This window comes from Colossoma macropomum, unplaced genomic scaffold (genome assembly GCF_904425465.1).
Source record: "Colossoma macropomum unplaced genomic scaffold, Colossoma_macropomum, whole genome shotgun sequence".
NCBI classification, from domain to species: Eukaryota; Metazoa; Chordata; class Actinopteri; order Characiformes; family Serrasalmidae; genus Colossoma; species Colossoma macropomum.
The window spans coordinates 16,201,681-16,222,033 of NW_023494802.1; the positions used below are offsets into that span (position 1 = coordinate 16,201,681).

Here is a 20,353-nt window from a genome sequence, read left to right on the forward strand (position 1 = left end):
CGGGGTTGTGGTTGGACCTTATAGTAGGACAATAAAGCAAGGGATACCTTCATATCCACACAAAGAATAATCACTAACCCCACCACAAATCCTGTGGGCTGAGCTGCAGAGGAGATTCCACAAGTGAGGACCGAAGACTCCAAGCATCTGGAGAGATCTGGAATAGAATCATAGATCACAGCCAGTGGTGTCTCTGGCACAGAAAGCCTGGTGGGGCAAAATGAACTATGGGAGCAGATGACTTGTCAATGAAACTACACACAAGCCTATACACACAAACACTATCATTGAAATCACACATTCTCAAATTAACATAACGTGGTGAAGGAGTGAGTGGAGATGGGAATATGAATGATATGATAACATTAGATCTCACAAAACCTTGTTATACAGCATCACATTACAAATCCAAAGTTATCTATCAGTAACAATCACTGTCGTCTGCAAATACATATTCAAAGCAACATATCAAAGCAGAGAAACACGCTTTCCAGGCATTAGGAATAACACGACCTGTAATAATGCAGAATGACTCACCAGTGATGGTCACTGCTCGAAAAGAAAAGATGTGCGACAATCTTTCATCTGGGCAAACTTGTCAAAAACTTTCAAAGTCCACCAATCCATGAATGAATTCAACAGTAACAAGAGCAGGCAAGAAAAGCAGGGGAGTGTTTTTAGCTAAACTCAGTTAGCCATGTTTTTCTGTTGAACCTCTCTGCACTGAAGGAGCAGTTTTTGTCCTTTCCAGACTGAAAGATGTTGAAATCCTCTGGCTGGTGTGTCCCAAACGTCTAACCTCTAATTTCTGCTCTAATGGCTGGTACAAAATTATTTTTATTGACTCATTATATTGCCTTGCTATTATGAGTGGCTACCACAACTAATGAGGAACAATGGCTGGCTGTGTAGCAACGTCCACACTGTAAACAACGTTTACTAAACGTCTGGATGTGTCATTTTTTTTACTGGCTGCATTCGGCATTTCTGCCTTCCACCCAATGACAGCTGGGGTAGGCAATGTGTGTGTGTCTACCTTCAGCATGGGGCCAGCGTGACCGGCTCCACAGCTGGTTATTGAAAGCGCGTCGAACATGCGCAGTGTTTAACAGCTCACTCGGTTAGACGAACGCTGACAGTGTCAGTCAGCAAACGAAGACTGCTAGGAGAAATAGGCTGACTGCTGCCATTTACACAACAGGTACAGGAAGATATCTGGAATGTATGGACAGCCCCAGCATTGTCATATGTAATAAACGCGCAACAATGTTAGTTCCGAAAAAAAATATATACATGTATATTAGTTGTTATACTGAATTATTGATCATGTTGTGCGCTGCTCCACAGCGACATCTGGTGCGACCAGGCTCCACCAACCCCTAATGTAGAGAGACCACTGTAAACAGCATAGAAAGAATGGCCCTAATAAAGAAGGTAATGAATAATTCACTTATTCAACGTAACAGTGATTCAGAAAATATATTTTCAAAAGTGCTCTTAGTATTATATATTAAACAATAAAAACAATACAGTATTTATCATACAGGTACAATATATATGAAAGCAGGTGTTCATCACAGGAAAACGTAATGACTAATACAGAACATAAATGAGTTGAGAAATAGAAATTCAGCCGAGCACATAGTGAGGTGCCTGTTTGTTCCACTTTTTATACACAATTTGCAACACATCATTTGAAAAGGGCACGATAAACTGACCATTATAATCTAATAATTATTGTTGGACTGGAAGTCTAAAGAAACAGCCTGTCCAAAATACTGGGAGCACAATTATAGAATCACAGGAGGAACTGGGTGAAACAATATACTGTATCTCCACATCAGCCTAGCTTATCTAGCTGCACTATATGAGCTGAAGTAGCCAATAGCATTGAGTTTTTGTTCACAACCTCCACATATGCATCTCACTCGACAGCACTAGGTGTTATACTGCCTACTCATTAATGCAGGACTCACATGAATTAGTCTTGAGGATTAAATAAATATAGTGCTACTGTTGGGAATCAGAGCCTCATATTTACAAATAATCAATAACTCCATCAGGCACTTACAACAAGTCATTATGAAGCCAAGTCTGGGTTAACCTAGGGCACAAATCCACAGTCAAAAAGTCTGCTTTTTACACTACTCTGCCGAAACTGACTCTCTCAGTCTGATCAGCAGTTCTTAAACAAATAACAAAGTACTTTATCTGAACCATCTGGAATTTGCATATACAACCTGAGAGGGGAAAAAGATTTCACACCACAAAGCAAAACTGTCTTATCAGCTGTTTCCTCAGTGGCATGACGCACATGGTTATTGCCAACGTTTACCACAAGATGGTGCCTGAAGTGCTACAAAATATCACTGTGAACACAAGTCTCATTTCGCACAGGTATTGCATAATGATAAATATCTTAGGTAGAGAGAGAAAGTACCTCATACCAGTCCCTTTAAGGCCCAAAGAGGAATTGCACCCACCCATATACACAACACTCTGTTGTGTATATTTACCATAAACTCAGCAAGGCCAGTTTCAGCAATTCCTTACTGGGACATTAATACTACAATACAGCTTAAACACACCACACAGCTAAAGTGCAAAGGTCTGAATTGGTTGTAGTCTCTGATCACAGTATATGCAGTATTATGCCAGTCAGAGACCACCCTTCCAGTCAAAATGGCCATTAAGCCAAGTTGATTTTTAAACATCAGGGACAAAAAAAGAAGAAAACCTATATTTAACAGCAAATTACACCTAAATATATATAAATATAATATATTTAGTGTGTTAACTCTTTGCCTTTAATACAGACTTGATTTCAGTTTTTTGAAGAAATCTGCAGGGATATTTTCCACACCTCCAAAGTTCAGATTTTTATCAGATTGGCTTGCTCATCTCACAAAGATGAAAGCTGTAACCCATGTGTGGTGTTCAGGTCTGTGGGATCCATTTTCAATGTTGCCCAAAAGTAAAAAATGATGCGATTTATTATTATTAATTATTTCAACCTCAGATTCCTTGGTTTTTGCTCATTTTCTGTGAAGAACACATAAAAAACCCATTTTCAGTGTCTTCACTCTGTTCACCCCCCACACATTTATATTACACATGTGGTGTTGGGTGAACCCGTGGGGAATAGAAGTTGGAGGTGCTGTGTCCTTCACTCTGTTCTCCTCCTACATGGCCTGCTGTTAGTGTGTATGTGTCTGTGTGTGAGGGTGGACAACATAGACAGGCTGCTGATTGGCTAAAGGAGAACCCTACGCTGGACACTTGTGATATTTTAAACATCTGGTATTTTTACAGAAATTGTTATGGCTGTATTGATTTAATAATCAATAATGAGGTGGATCAACACCACACAAGGGTTAGGTACTGTTTATCTGATGGTGACAGTTGTGGTCTACCACTGACATTTACAGCATTTGGCAAACACTCTTATCCAGAGCAACTTACAACTTGATCATTTTACACAGGTAGGTGAAGGTAGTGTTAGGAGTCTTGCCCAAGGACTCTTATTGGAATAGTGTAGGCTGCTTCCCCAGGCGGGTAACTGAATCCTAGTCTACAGCGTAGAAGGCAGTCCAATAGAGTCCAATTAGAGTCCAATAGAGTCCAATTTTTTTTGTGTATCTTTAAATATTTTTTTGCTTTCCAATTCCTTATGCAAGTGGATTATCTCCTTTGTAATCTCCTCAGATATATCACCTGAAAAATATCAAATATATGTTTAATGACTGTTTTGAGTGGATATTAAATAAATGAATGGTGGTCTCTAACCTTTGCACAATACTGTGTGCAGGGAACATACATGTAATTTTTACTTAACATTAATATATATATAAAAATACCAATACACAACAGTTATTGAGCACATGTATGGAGACAACTGTTAATGACCGTCAATAAATATAAAAAAACAAAAAGTGCTGGAAGACAGGAATTGAACAAGATACTCTAATCATCATGATTTTAAGTCTGACAGTTCCACCCTTATCAACTGCACTCTCAAAATAGATGTGTTCAAAACAACAGGTAGGACCTTAACTGGACACGTCTGTTGCTTTAAACACATTAACACAGTGCTGGAAGCTTTTTTATGTGACAAAGGACCGAAATCTCCACACAAGCAGAACCAGCAGTCAGAATTTCCACCACACAGACTTCTAGAGTGTCTGTGGAGTGTCGGGTCAATCACAGTGACGAGATATGCTTGGAGCAAATCGAGAGAGAGTTCCATTAAAGTTGGTTAACAGACAGTATAGAGAGCAAGTGCTCCCTAATTTGTGTGTGTTTAGTATACTAGAAGAGGAGGAAGCACTCTGCCGGTTTCATTTTGGCTACCACATTTGATAAGTATAGCACAGACACCACAGTGACATTTTCAAAGCAGAGATGAAAATGCCAGGGTATATATATATATATATATATATATATATATATATATATATATATATATATATATATATATATTACATCCTGGAGCCATCATAAACACGGCACTGAAAAATATAAACCACATTTTTAAAAGTCTAAGGGGAAAGAAAATTGAATACCGAAGCACAGTAAACGTGCTTTAGTCTGAATTAGCTCTAATATAGAGCACTTCACAATTAGAGCCTTAGTGCAAGGCCTTATAAATCTCATAACACAGAATACGGTCATACTGGTCACTCACAATGCTACCAGGGTGTGCTACCAGTGATCAATACCGTGCGAGAAAACTCATTGCATAAGATTACATGGATGAATTACCTGAATCTAACAATAATACAGAGTAATAGTAAGTTAAACGAGTTGCTTCAGTGTGGGTATAAATATAATATGCAGTAAAGTGATTACAAAAGGAGAGTTCTTTTTTTTTAAATTATAAATAGTTGTTTTGTTTGGTAAACTGCCACGGAATGTTAGAAAACAAACAAACAAACAAACAAACAAACAAACAAAAAACTCTATGTGCCCACATACACGTCCACACAGGATCTGGGAAAAGCTTTTCCCTTGACGTTTAAAGTCTTTAGAGTTGATTTAAAGCGTCCTCTTCACATCCACTGCCATTTCATCTCTCGAATTAGTCCCATGTGAAATAAAAAAAAAAAAAACCAAAAACAAATCTTAACGAAAAACCACAAAGGCTCAGTGCTGGCCTGGAGTCTATAAATAGATCCCCCTCCTCAGAGCTCAGTGTAGATATACATCAGTGCTGAACACGGAAAAAATTCAACGCACAGCAACATCACGTTTTGCAGCCTCCTGTTCAGGGGGATCTTTAGTACTTCTCTGAGCTGCTGTATTGAGGCTCAGGCCTGCTGGACCAGTCTGCGGTAGTGTGGCATGACCTTACTTTCAGGCAGGTAGAGGGCCATCTCTAGAGCCACCAGCACAGTGAACTCGACTGAGATCAGCTCCCGTCGGCTGATACGAAACCTCTCCTCTAGTTTCTGGAAAGAAAAGAACGGAATACAGAAATTAACCCCTTAATTCACGTCCTGAAGCTCAAAAATGGCAACGTCAAAGACGTTTGTGTTCAGAGTTTCGTAAAATAATTCCGTAATGTAGGGCAGAGCAATAAACATATTTTGTTTTTTGCTTGATCATTCAAGTATTTAGGCAAGATTAATTTACAAATCAAAAAGATTCATCCAATTTCAAAGCGCCATATTTTCAAAACCATGAGGCATCTAGGAACCAAATCACATACCGATTGAAAGAGGGGGTCACAGAGTTTCTGACTGTCACTGGAAGATGGCTCCCTTCAGTCTGAGAGGAGATGAGACCCCTGAACAGAAAGCGTTCTGCGTTCTCCACTTCAATAAGAGTGAATCCGTCATAACTGTGTATCATGATTTTAGTGGGCAGTGAACCTCCAACAGCTCAGAGCGTTCGTCGTTGGTTCCACAACACTGGATGATCTCCGAAATCGCACTGAAAGAGCCGTGAGTGCAGCGACACCCGACATGCTCAATCCAGTATGGGATGAATTTGACTATGGTGTTGATGTCTGTACAGCTGGAGGAGGTTCATATTGAGCACTTGTAAAATAACATAATAAACTTTATGCTCATTTAAACCATTTACAGTTTACTGCATTGTTCTGTAATGATTTACAAGAGAAATAAATCATATTGAAATCGGATGAATCTTTTTGGATCACCCTGTTCTTTCCAGAAGAAGCAATCCACGCATCTCAGCTACAAATAAAAATGTAAACATTGTTTCCAGCACCTACTGTTTATGAACAATTTAGCCCAAAGTGGTGTAAGTCGACATGTAGCAACTTCTCCCATAGATGGGATTAGTTGTGATAGACTTAGGGCACTAGTTGTAACAGTCACTAAAATATCTGGTAAATTAAGGCAAAAGATAATTAATTCAATACGATTCTAGGGTTTTAGAACCAGATGAGCTTTCCAACCTCAATACATTATACATTATACAATATATATTCAACAAATTAAATATGTTTAGTTAAAAGAGGCTGCGTTGAATGTGTCAATTGTATTTTTGACCACAAACTCAACACATTTTAGCACAATAAAATTTTAATAAATTTTATTATCATGGCATCTGTAGCACATTTTTGATGAATCTGCATAAAAGCTTGCAAAATACTGACTATGTTGAATTTTTGTGGGAGGATGATGACTTTGATTCAAAACTGTGCTAAAACATCACTGTGTGAAGGCTGTACTTTATCCTGGCTAGCCCACCCTGTCAGTGATTTACATGCTCCAAAATGGTGCTGCATTACAGCCACCAGTGCAACAAATAAAACAGTACAGGAGTGAATTCTGATTAAAACACAACTCAGTAATCAAAAAATGCTTCAGATGAAAAAGATCACTTTTATGGTACAAAAAGATGAACACTGAGAAATATCTTTCCGACTGCTGTGAAAATTCCCAATTAAAGTTACTATTGGAATATGAAAACATGACTAAAATCACTTCAGATGCGTTGCTGCCATCAAGTTGTAAATGAGTTAAGTTTTCATGCAATGGTAAAATGTCTCACTTTCAACATCTGATATGTGTTCAATGTTCTTGCAACTTGCAAATCATTGCAATTGTTTTTTTTTTTTACATAGAAAATATTGAAAATTGTATTGAATACTGACCTCAGAATCCCAAACTGTATTAAACCTGAAGATATGTGTATCATTACACCCACTGTATAGTTTTTTTTTTTCGTGTACTCACATCAATCAGCTGTTTGACCTCTTGTTTCTTGAGATCGCTGCTGATCTTGGCTGCCAGCAGAAGGCACGCGGCTGCTACCAGCTTTCTGTTCTGCTTGTTCAGATGGCCCTGCAGCACCAGCTTCTCAAAGTAGGCGAATGCCATGGCTATAGTGACCGGCTGTAGACTGCACTCCTCCCCCACAACACACATCTCTCTCTTCAGACTGATCATGCAAAAGACAAAGAGAGAAAGACTCAGACAGAGAAAATAAGAAACATTTAAGAGCCAGAGTTAACACAGGTATCAACTTTCAGAGATTTTACTGCAATATAAAATTATGTCCGGTTAACATTTAATATCTTTATATCTACAAAAGGTCTCAAATAAGGAGGAGTTCATTTAAATGCAGTTTTTAGTTCTGCAGGGATTTTCTGATCCCTGTAAAATCTAATTTTGTTTCACTTATAGGGATTCAGGTGGATTTTTTTAGTGAGATATACAGCTCAAAACTCCTCCCGGCTCCCAGCTCCAGTGTCATTAGAAAACTCTGCAACAGCATGTTTACGGTCATTACTTTTCTTTATTCAAATCTTGTTCAAATTCATTTTTTTAATATATAAAAACACATACATTTCTTTAGAACGATATTTAAAAAAAGCATTATTATCATTTAGACTTTCATTCCCATATGCTGTACTTTTACTTGTAACAATTTTAGATATAAGTGACAGAATAACAGCTGATGTTTAATGGCAAACTTATTTTTATATTTCTCTAAAAAAGGTGGTATTAATCATAATATATCAAATAATATTTTTGCACATGTAAAGCCCACACTCAACAATGTGTATATGAAAGAAAAAAAGAAAAACTTAAGTGTTCTATAATGTGGAACTCTTCATATACTGTCAATAAGCATCTATACATTTGTGCTGCAAAGAACTCTTTTCTAGTGAATGTACTGATATCTGCATGAGAGAGAGAGAGAGGGAGAGAGAGATAGAGAGAGAGAGAGAGAGAGAGATAGAGAGAGAAAGGGAACGTGTGTCATCTGTATTATTACATAAAAGCACTGCTGTATACATCCCACTTACACACGTGTCCAGCTTTGATGATGGGCGCTCATTCATGTGCGATCACCAAAGGATTCTTTATAACAATCTAGTAACTGTTCTCTATAAACAGCAAAGTCCCACATACCGTGTAAAACGTCTGACTGGTCAAAATCAACCCAAAGACACTGATTTTTCCACAAAGGAATTTAATTAAAAGTGTCTCGCTTGTCAAAATGCTGAAACAGAAGTACTCAAAGCCTTGTACCACAGATGATTATCAACAACCAAAGCGACTGGTTAGATTAAAAAAGGTTAGGCGAGGTGAAAGTGAAATCAAGTATGTTGTTCACTGAATCAATTATCCTCAAAAACATGAAAATGGCAGCCAGCCCAACCAGGCAAGTGATTTTCAATGCCGCTGTCCCCACTTGACATTTTACTTGCCCTAGTCGAATCAGGCAATTATTAATGCTGAACACTGCATGATACTAATACTTAATACTGACTGACGAAAGATCAATTCAACCATCACTCAATCAGGGTTTTGCAGCTCAGATCAAAATGATGGACAGTGGAAAAATGTCAAAATACGCTGTAACCTAGTGACAACATGTAAAGCCAAAGTGACTTGAATTTTTTGTCTTTTCCATTTGATTCAAAATCAAGGTCAGCTTAACTTGCTAGGCACTTTTATACATGCCACAGCGCAGAGTATCATGCAGTTCACCTCTCTGGAGGCATCTGCACTCACGCTGTGTTTCTCCACTCATTTATTTTCTTCTTTAATTTGTCATCTAAAGCTGGAGAAGGTGGGATAGTTTTACTCTAAAAAATGAAAACTCTCAGCATTCCTTATTTAGAACCTCTAAAGGATCAATCTGCAGACCTTTCGGACATGTTTTCATGAGCTCTAATCTAAAAAAATAAATCAACTAAAAAAAAGTATACTCTTCTCTGACTAAGTCTCTGACAGGAGCTTCATTAAAACATTTTAAGCAAAAACATTAGACAAAAAACATAATTACAGAGAACTGAACACAGAAGATCATTTGATCTATGCCAGTTGGCTACACCTTCATCTTTAAGCATGATAAGCACCCAAAGAGAAGCATATGTACATATATAAATACAGGTGAAAACGTAGAAAAATCTTACCAGTATGAAACAAATCTAATGAATACATTTAGAACAAGTAAACTAAAGATCAACCCTCACCCACTGATGGGTTTGCAGCTCAAATCAAAAGGATGGAAAGTGAAAATGTGTGAAAATACACTATAACCTAGTGACACCATGTAAAGCCAAAGTGCCTTGAGTTTCAGTTATCTTAACCGTTTTAAAAACAATCTTAATTCACAGCAGTTAAGAAGAAAGTACTCTGATCCGGAAAGCTCACCCCTCTGACGTAAAGATCTAGAACTACAGGGAAAAGTTTTCTGCCACAACACTAAGGACCACCGGGTTGGTGTAACGAGGCAGGTTGACGCACAGATACAACTTCAAATCAGTGCATCACTTCTACTAACTGCTGATCTGTGTTTTTGCTGTATATCAGAAGTAGAGTGGTGCCCTTCCTGTGTGCTTTGTGTGGATGTGTGTGGCCTACCTCCTGATCTTGCTGAGTGTGAGCTTGATGTGAGGAAACTTGTCCTTAAAGGTCTCGTTCATGTCTTTCTTCAGATCTGACGGCTTCACATACTCTATCACTGTAGTCTGAAAGAGAGAGTGAAAGTTAGAGAGGAAGTAAAGTGTCTGAGTTAAACACAAATAGAAAAATATTAAATACGTTCTCGTCACAGCCTCCACAAACCTGCTATACTATAACGAGCAGTATTAGGGTGTGCTCAGTGATGACGTTAACTGGTGTATATATCTGTGTCTGTAGGTCAGAGAAGCCCTGGCTAAAATATAGCCTGAATCTATATGCAGCTCAACCTCACAGCATGGAGGCTAAACAACAGAGCAGAGAGATGGAGCGGTAGGGTTAGTACAAGAGAACGGATCAACCCGAATATGACCCCCTCAAAGACACCAAAACAAACCAGTCACAGACTGCTGTCAAGGTCTAATTCCTTACTAACGCCAACGTAGAGAAAGACAGACAGGAAGCCTGGAGAGTGTCGGAGCAGAATGACTGACGATGCTCTGCCCACAAATGTTTTTTCCCCCCCAGTGGTTGCAAGGTTGAATAAGCTTTACAGAACATGGCCAAAAGTCCTATTCAGCACAATGACAAATTGTAGAGCACTTTGTTTGGAGTCCCTGCATAACACTGAACTAGAGCTGGGCGATATGGCCAAAAATGATCAAGATAAAACATTTCATATCAGTTGATATCAATACATTTCGCAATAAATGTCAAATCTTTATTTCTTGCAAGGTTGAAGGCTGAATTTTGCTTCTGAGTGGTCAGTTATCCTTTATGGTCAGAATGTGACAAACACTCACCGAACAGTGGAACATTTCACAGATCTGTCATGGGACAGTGGGAGAAATTTTCGGGTCAGCTGTTTTTACCAGCCTGAAAAGCACGGCCACAGTTTTTGGAATATTCATAATTTAAGAAAGAAAACAGATTATTTTAGCTGTCTGGTGACGAGCGCTCGGCTATCTGGTTACAAGCGCTAAACTGTTTAGTTTCTCAACAACGTCAGCTTAATAAGAACAGCAAACATTATCTGGCTCGGTACGTCAGTGATGGATCACACCGCCTTACTGTCGTCACTCCCACCACATCCATGTCAGAGCATATCACAGTATTCAGACACCAGCTAGCGACGCCTGGGTTTCTCTATTCTATCGTAGTAGTTTGAGGGGTGAACTGCAGTATATCTGACGCTCACTGTGTAAAAGCATTAACTGCAGTGTGGATCTCTAACACCCGACAAAGAGAGTCCTTTTTAGGTACGTTTAAACTGAAATCGGTTTTGTCTTGTTTGACAGTAGCATCGACAGTAACATCGATTCGCCATGCTGTGTGAACGACAGAGCACTGCTTCAAGTTAGCCAGCTGCTAAAAACAGCTAGCCTGGGAAGCTAACCTTCTCCCACTCTCTAATGGTACACATACAGCATCCTCAAGTTTTTTTTTTTGTTTAAATCAGGTCTGTAACTCTCATGAACCCATTTCTTTGTTTTACTTTTGCTGCTTGGGAATGCACTAACACTAAAATATGACTGAGCGCTTTAGTTGTGTGGAGCAGATGTGATTTTACATTGCTAAAGCTTGTTAGGATGCTAGGAAAGAGGTGAATTTGCTCTGGGCCAGTATAGTTACACCACTTATCACTCATACTTGATCACAGGAGAAGAGATCGCCGGTCACTCCACTCAGACAGGGAATATATAACTCCACCAATTGAGACGTTGCCAAAGTGTATTTGGCGACTCATTTTACTTGTCACCCCCTCCCTCTCTAATCACGTAGAAAAACTCGGAAGTGCGCCCTCTCGTGGCAACAGCAGAGTAGTGTCACTTGCCTTGCAGTAGAAAATACCACCAGGGCAGTCACTAAACATAGAAGTATGAGAATTCTCTATTATATCGAAGATTTCTTATATTTCTATCGAGGAAAGTTATATCGCGATAATTATTTAACGTTAACGTTTTATCGCCCAGCCCTACATTGAGCTTACAGTCTTAAATGATACCCTTCTGAGCTACCATCCTAATGTTAACTCGCTTACATCATAAAAAAAAAAAAATCCAACCTTTTTTCAACTGTGACTGTTCAAAGACAAAAGAAATATCATTTGAAATTAATAACACACTATGAATCTCAGCTCTTTGCTACAGTCTATCATTAAACTGAATAACATTTTTTGCCAGCATTCTGCTGGTCCAACCTTGCAACTCACTATGAAAGATGTGTAGCTGGAGCATGAACAGATAAACTGATCAGGTATAGTAAGAGTGGCTCTTTCAAGTAATTCAACCAAAAATGCTACGTTCATTTAGCCTCCATAGCAGGTCCTTCTCATAGAAATTGGAGCACCAAATGTTTACATGTTGACCAGTTCCTTTAATGAGTACACTGATAAGAAAATTACAGTCCAGTACCAATAATCCGTACGCCCTATTACAGTCCATATTTACAGTTTAGCATCTATAGAAATACCACATTAAAAAGCTCAGACATCCTTATTTCATATTGCGTACATGCCATCATTTATATCTCTTTTTAATCCCCAAATCCTTCCCTCTCAATTACCATGTAGGAGGCAAAGATCAGCACTCTCTTGTGCTTCCCACAAGGCCACTGCGGGTCACTTAGCAGGTTGGGATCGTAATCAGTGTCATCCAGACCTGGAAAAAAAACAACAAAAACAAATTTATCTTTATTGCATTTAATAAGTTGCCCACACACTGAAGCTAATGTAACTTCATCCAGTAAAACGGAATGGATTTTCTTCTGTTGGAGAGCAAGCAAATGTCCCCACAACACAGGACTTTTTCACAAATTTTGTCCCCACACAGAAAGACGAGTTAAAGTACCTGTAATTTAAGTGTACCTGGCTCCGAGACCCTCCCTTATACTGCATTTCACTTAGAAATATGGACAGTATGGAAGCAAAATGTGTTGATTTCCGATTCAAGTTGACTTTAACAAGAGAATCATTAACAGACTTAGGCTTCAAATAAGTTCAAAAGATGCTCAGTCTAAGAAATTCATCTCTTCATGCAAATCCAAAAATGGAAAGATGTCTCCAGCAGGTCTCTGTTCTCTCTGGCCAAAACCCTCTTGGTTGACGACAACATTACATCTGACACTTCACTAAGGCATGAGGTTTGATTTCACCTGCCTCTCTCTCCAACTCTCAGCTATATTCAGAGATTGATCAGAGAATATCTCTCTTTTCCAGCTTTGTAGTGATTTGCAGAACCCTCTCCTTCTAAGGGGACAAGCAGACTCAAACCATGCCAGCAAAAATGTCCCCCAAAGCATTACAGAGCCACTGGTCAAGCCTGTACCGTTCTTTTGATGTACGCCACACATGCACTCGCCCACCTGTGGAGAATACTGAAAGATGACTCATCTGACCACTACTTTCCACATCTCTGTAGACCTATGTCTGCGGTTTTTGCCCAACTGAACTCTCAAAAGTGCATTCATGTTTGTAATGAGGAGTTTCCATGCTGTAACCTTTCCATTATATCCTTCTCTATATAGCTGTGGACAAACTGTTTTTGCTGACACAGTCTGATCACATCCTTCACTGACATTCTCAGTCAGCTGAGAAACAGTTGCTCTTTTATTTTTCATTACATCTTAAACAAAAGCCCACGCATTACGACCCCTGAACATACTCTCCCAACCAACCCTATTTGCTAATGTTTTTCCAGTGCAGTCTCTTTAGTCACTGTTCCTATTGCAACACTAGCCAGTTGAGCAGTCTTTGTAACTGAGGCTCCTGCCAATAGGCCCCAATAATGAACCTTCTTTCAAAGTCATTTAGATCTTTTCCACTTGATTTAAAATCAAGGTCAGCTTAACTGGTTAAGCATTTTTATACACACAGCATGACAGGATGTTAATTGCTAAACTGTATCATGCAGTTCACCTCTCTGGAGGCATCTGCACTTGCGCTATCTTTCTCCATTCATTTATTCAGGTTTTCTTCTTTAATTTGTCAGTCGTCTAAAGCTGGAGAAGGTGGGATAGTTTTACTTTAAAAAAGAAAACTCTCAGCAATGCTTCTTTAGAACATCTACAGGATCAATCTGCAGACTTTTCAGACATGCTTTCATAAGATCTAATCTAAAAAAATAAATCTAAGGAATATACTTTAGATTAAGTAAACTATAGTATAATCTTTATTTAAAGTACATGCTTTCTGTGCCTATTAGGCTTCACAAGGACTTTTTTAACATCTGGTCTAGTAAGTATGTATGATGTAGAACAATAAATCAACTTTGCAAAAGTGCTGTGCACTGTTAGAAATAAAGGTTCTGTGCAGGTTAATTTTTTGTTCATCAAGGTACAAACAATGTAAATGTTCCCTCAAAAGGTACAACAGTGGTTTTAAGGTCCAACTATGCACCTTAAGTAAGTTTTTCCAGGTGAAAAGTTTGTATTTGTACCTTTTCAAAATCTAATGATTTAAAACAGAACAATAAAATAAAAAGCCTGGAGACGAGACGGGGTGTGTGGAGTCAGTACAGCTTAGAAAATATAATTTCAGTGGATTATGGTACAGTTATGGTTCAGTTATGCTCCCTGACTAAAGGTACTGATACATCCCCTTGAGGGAACCACCTTATTGACAAGAGGGGGACTGCCCCAGTGACAGTTTACTACCTTTATTTCTGAGAGTGTGTGATGTGTCACAGTTGCCAAACAGCACAACAAGGTTTACCATCTTAATCTTTTTAAATCTCTTAGTCACACAAAGCCACTTATTAAAAATCAAATAAATGGTTAGAAATTTGTTTATTAAGGTCTGTTCTGTTTACCCTTTTTGGATTGGTAAAATCCAGGACTTAAGTTTGTTTGTCTTCATCAACCTTTGCAGAACACTTGCCAATTTTCTAACATGAAATTCTTTTCTTGAGAAAATTATCTTCAGGCAAATTGCAGCAGCGTTTGGAATGCAGAAAACATCTCAGACCGTAAATGGTTTGCTTTACATGGATCAAAAACGCTCCTATTTTGGCTCTAAATTGGATATGTTTATCAAGAATCTTTGGAACAGTCCAGAATCACTATAGATATAATACAAAACAACATCTTAGTCATGCCTGACTATGGTTTATGTGTGTAGTAAATGTGCATAATACTGAATGCTTATACATATGTGTACTGAATGTACACAGTAATGAACATAATATAATACATACATAATAATGGATCATTCTCAGCACTGCAGTAACACTGATGTGGTGGTGGTGTGTTAGTGTGTGTTGTGCTGGTACGAGTGGATCAGACACAGCAGTGCTGCTGGGGTTTTTAAACACCTCAGTGTCACTGCTGGACTGAGAACTGAAGACATCCAGCCAACAGTATCCTGTGGGCAGTGTCCTGTGACCACTGATGAAGGACTAGAGGATGACCAACACAAACTGTGCAGCAGCAGATGAGCTATCGTCTCTGACTTTCCATCTACAAGGTGGACTGACAAGGTAGGAGTGTCTAATAGAGTGGACAGTGAGTGGACACAGTGTTTAAAAACTCCAGCAGTACTGCTGTGTCTGATCCACTCGCACCAGCACAACACACACTAACACACCACCACCACATCAGTGTTACTGCACTGCTGAGAATGATCCACCAACCAAATAGTACCTGCTCTGTGAGGGTCCATGGGGTCCTGACCACTGAAGAACAGGGTAAAAGGGGGCTAACAAAGTATGCAGAGAAACAGATGGACTACAGTCTGTAACTGTAGAACTACAAAGCGCACCTATATAGTAAGTGGAGCTGATAAAATGGACAATGAGCGTGGAAACAAGGAGGTGGTCATAATGTTATGCCTGATCAGTGTATATATATGCATAAGCTGAATGTGTAGTACTAAATACACTGTGCTTATACGTTTGCATGTACTGAATGCACTATGCTAAGCTTTCCCTTTTTCATTCAAATACTTTATTTGGGTATTTGCTCTGCCTCCAAATATACACTTCACTGACCCTAACGCACACACACACACACACACACACACACACACACACACAGAGCCGTCACGTGTTTTTCTTAATGAAGGGCTGCTAAATCTGGGAAAAGGACGCAGAGAGCGATAAGAGCTGTGTCAATGACACACACACTCTCACATAGACACATACAGGAAACACAAGGACAGATTGATACGCACACAAATGCTGCTCTGCTTGAAGTGCTATATTAATGACCAGCTGTAGCAGGTTCCTTGCCACTTCCCTCCCCATTCAGTGAGTCACACAACACACTGGGACCTATTTTAAGCTTCCTTAGTGTGTCCCTTTTGTTTGTCTCGAAGTGTGTGTATGTGCTTGAGCACAAGGAAACAGGCTTCATTTGATGCTTTGGACTCACAAAATAATAGGGCACCAAGATGACCATTATTAGAGTTCATGAAGGATCAAGGGACTGCATGTATAGCCATGTTAGCTTTGGTCACAGGTAGATAAAAATCTGATAAATCCAGCACAAGCCAGGACCACACAGTGACAAAGGTGTTCTTTATAAAGAGCATGACCGTATTTGTTTGACGGAGATATAGATGCGTACTACCCTGGTCCAAGGCAAAGTGCTGTTGTAGTGAGAACAAAGTGGTTGCACAATATAGAAAAAGTAGCATATTACATTTACATACCTACATACTGTGATTTGCCTTAGAGTATATTAAAAATACACTGTTGAAGATTTTATGTAACGTGACTAACCTGCATTATTTTAAACAAAATTTAGATTCATTCCTCATCTCATTCCTGACCTGAATCCTTCTAGACACCATAGAATTGCATTTGGATCATCTGTGATTGGTCAGGACGCTCACAGCTAGGCCTGTCACAATTATTACAAAATCACCTGATCACAGTTATCTGAGATTATTACAATTATTTTCCATAGACATTATGTTTTATGATTATGTTGCATCACAAGCAGGATGTGAATTGGGTGTTTTCATCAGTTTGGTTGAGACAAATAACCACAAAAAAGAATGCAAGAAACACATTCACTGATATGCATCAGTTAACTTGGTCCTATAATACGTTTGCAGGGTTGAGACGAGTGATGTTTGTTTATTTGTTCGCTAAGTAGCTAATTCTAATGATGTTAGCACATAAAGAATGAATATTTTTTTTTGAGAACTATGTAAGCTTTGCTTGACTGACTACACAATTCTTTGTAACTCCAGGCATTTGCATATCAAATTCATGTTAATACAACATATTAACTATAAGGAATTTCATGTTAATACAACATATTAACCATAAGGGATGTGACTGAAAAGGCAGAGACAGTGTGGCTCTATCAGGCTTGTACCTGCATAACACACTATGGCTGTGTTTACATGCAAAGGCTTTTGCCAATCCGATTAAATACATTCCGATTATAGATTAAGACTGAGGTGTTTATGCTCACTCTACTCAACAATCTGATGGAAAATCTCTGTTTACATGCTCACAACAAGTAATCTGATCCAAAACGAACCACTTAGTGTAGATGTTACCATGACATCGAGCATCACGTGAGTCCAGTCAGAGTGAGATGAGCAGCAGTGAGCAGTGCTTGTGTTTTTAACTGCTTTAAAATGATGTCAGACTCAGGAAAACGTCCTTCACATGTCCTTATTAAAGAAGGCCGAGAGGAAGACGTCGTGTTCTGAGACACGTAAGCTGGACGTCCGTCCCACCGCGGTCTTTTAAAGATCAGAGCATAAACTTTGTCTCCTCTGCAGACCAGTTTCTGCTCCGCCATGTTGAACGTTATAAACTTTCACTATGACGTGACGAACATGATCAGAACATACTTAAAACTTCAGATTGGGAATCTAATCTGATACAGAAATTTACATGGTTGTTATTCTTCTATTTATGGGATTATTTACAGGATTAATCACCTCGTTCAATCGGACAGAAATTCCGAATGACCTCAATCGGATGTATTCTATTCTGATTGAGCTATTAGTCTGAAAATTAACGGATTAGTAGGCTCTCTTTAACGTGGCTTAAGTTAGAGCAAAAACATGGAAAAGTGTAGTGTGCACCCAGGACTGGGTTGAGAAACACTGGGCTGCAGGAATTATGTGCATTGTGTATTGCCTTCTACAATATCAGTAAAAGGCCAATATTGTGAGAACAATTAAAAACCAACATAATGGGCAGCTCTATCCAGTTCCAGAGCTACTGAAGAGCGACATATGTACACGTGTTAATGTGTGTGTCGTACCCAGGTCGAAGCCTACAGTGCTGTTGAGGCGTGATGGAGGGAAGCTGTGTGGGATGCTGTTTCTGGAGTAGGGGATCTGTAGAGCAATCTCTGGTGGCTTCTCACGAACTAAAGCATTAGTGGGGTACAGGAACTGGGCATAGGATACCGTCTAAATGGATAAATAAATAGAATTAAAAAATAAACAAACAAACAAATAAATAATTCACACACATGTATATTAAATCACTGAATCCCCAAAATCAACCAACCACTGTCAGTCTTTCATTTTTATACATTAAGATGTCACCAGGAGCTTTCTAAGGCCCATCAAACATCAGTGAAATAAGCCTTTCAGCACTCAGCAGGCTGTCAATCAAACATGTCACTCGACGCTACCACCACCGTGCCGGCTATGACAGCTCCACTGACGTCTGGATTAATCCAGTGATTGGCTGAGCTCTTACCCTGCCGTACATGCCCAACTCAACACCCTCCAGCCCAGGAAACATGTCCAGTGTGGAAATCCCTCCGGACGAGTGCCTCCGCCTTTGGGTGTTCAGCGCTGGGTCACTGAGAGAGAGAGACACAGATAGAGAGAGAGAAAGAGAGAAAGAGAAAGAGAGAAAGAGAGAAAGAGAGAAAGAGAGAAAGAGAGAGAGAGAGAGAGAGAGAGAGAGAGAGAGAGAGAGAGAGAGAGAGAGGGGGGGGGCAAGAAAGAAAGAGAAAAAGAAAGAAAGTACAAAGGAAAGAAGGGTGTGGGAAAAATACAGAGAGATATAGACAGAAAGAGGGTGAGAGGAAGAGAGAAAGAGAGAAAGAAAGAAAGGAAGAAAGAAAAAGAAAGAAAGAAAGAAAAAGAGAAAAAAGATAAAAAATGAGAGAAAGAGAGAGAGAGAGAGAGAGAGAGAGAGAGAGAGAGAGAGAGAGAGAGAGAGAGAGAGAGGGAGGGGGATAGAGAAAGACAGACAGAGAGGGCAAGGGCAAGAAAGAAAGAAAGAAAGAAAGAAAGAAAGAAAGGTGAGGGAGGAAGAGATAGACAGAAAAAGGATGACAGACATAGTGAGAGGAAGAAAAACAGAGAAAGACAGACAGAGGTTTAGAGAGAAAGAAAGTGAAAGAAGAAGGAGAGAAGGAGAGAGACAGAGAGAGAGGGAGAGAGAGATAAAGAGAGAAAAAGAAAATTACATTGAGAGACAGACAGAGAGACAGACAGAGAGACAGAGAGAGAGAGAGACTCTAGTTTTCCTGTGTGCTCAGTCAGTAATTAGCTTTATCATTCTCAGAAGGAGAAAACTCCCTGAAAAAAGCTGATTATCTCTACATCTGGCTTAACTTAGTCACACGTAAAACACGGCAGCAGGAGCAGAGGAGCTCTTTATAGACCAGATCATCATAAATTCTGCATGAGAGCGAGAGAGATTATCTATTGTATAGTGTTGCAACAGAGATGAAAGATGAGAGATGAGAGAGGACAGAGTGAAGAAAGAGAGGACAGTAGCAGTTCAGAACAGAAGCTGGTCTTTTGAAGCCCCTTGGCTGAAAAAGCCGACAGGCTTCCATTGATAACATTCATTCCAGTACAGCCTCAGCGAGCTCACCTAACGCACCCTGCTTCAATAGGCTCATTCAGACAGACACGCACACATTTCAGTAGGGCTCACCTATCACGCAGCACCTTCTACGTCTAGAGTCTCTAAATAATTCGCTCCTTGCTGCTTGTCTCTTCGCTCAGACTGAGTTCTCTGTCCTACTGGGGGCTGTACAGCCTCCACAGGCTACAGACAGCAGCTCTTCACACACTGACAGATGGGCATAGAAACTGACCTGAATCAGTCTGTCTAACACTGAGGCTGTCTTGACCCCACACACAACACACAAACACACACAAGCGGTTTTATTGTAAGCCAGGACGTGATGCATATTAGAGACGTGAATTTCTAGGCACCACATGATTCTATTTGATTTAGCTTCAGGGGGCCAGGATGCGTTTATAAAACAGCTTTTGATGTACCCTGACGCATCTGCATTTTGGAAATCCACTGACCCCTTAAATGGCCAGGGCTCACCCGCAGGCCCAAAGTTTTGTTACACACTTCTATAACCTAAGAGCAGCTCAGCCAGTTTGCATTGAAGTCTCTGTAGTTACTAAATACTAAGCCTTAATATGTATTAAGCCTGAGATTTTAAGGGGTTAAGTACATTACGTTTTTTATACATCACAACTTATGCAGCAGACATATCACTGCTGTCGGAAGAAA

General features: G+C 39.5%; 1 protein-coding gene across 1 annotated transcript in view; it reads right to left on the reverse strand.

Annotated features, from left to right (window-relative positions):
• Positions 1-4,490: 4,490 nt before the first annotated feature.
• cables2b (Cdk5 and Abl enzyme substrate 2b) overlaps positions 4,491-20,353 on the reverse strand; it is a 43,505-nt gene continuing 27,642 nt past the window's right edge. The window contains exons 4-9 of the mRNA XM_036591450.1: positions 18,560-18,665; positions 18,114-18,264; positions 12,453-12,547; positions 9,849-9,955; positions 7,206-7,410; positions 4,491-5,447 (exon numbers count right to left, since the gene is read on the reverse strand). Coding sequence (XP_036447343.1) covers positions 5,307-5,447; positions 7,206-7,410; positions 9,849-9,955; positions 12,453-12,547; positions 18,114-18,264; positions 18,560-18,665 — 805 coding nt within the window. The 3' untranslated portion in view covers positions 4,491-5,306. The remainder of the gene's footprint in view (positions 5,448-7,205; positions 7,411-9,848; positions 9,956-12,452; positions 12,548-18,113; positions 18,265-18,559; positions 18,666-20,353) is intronic.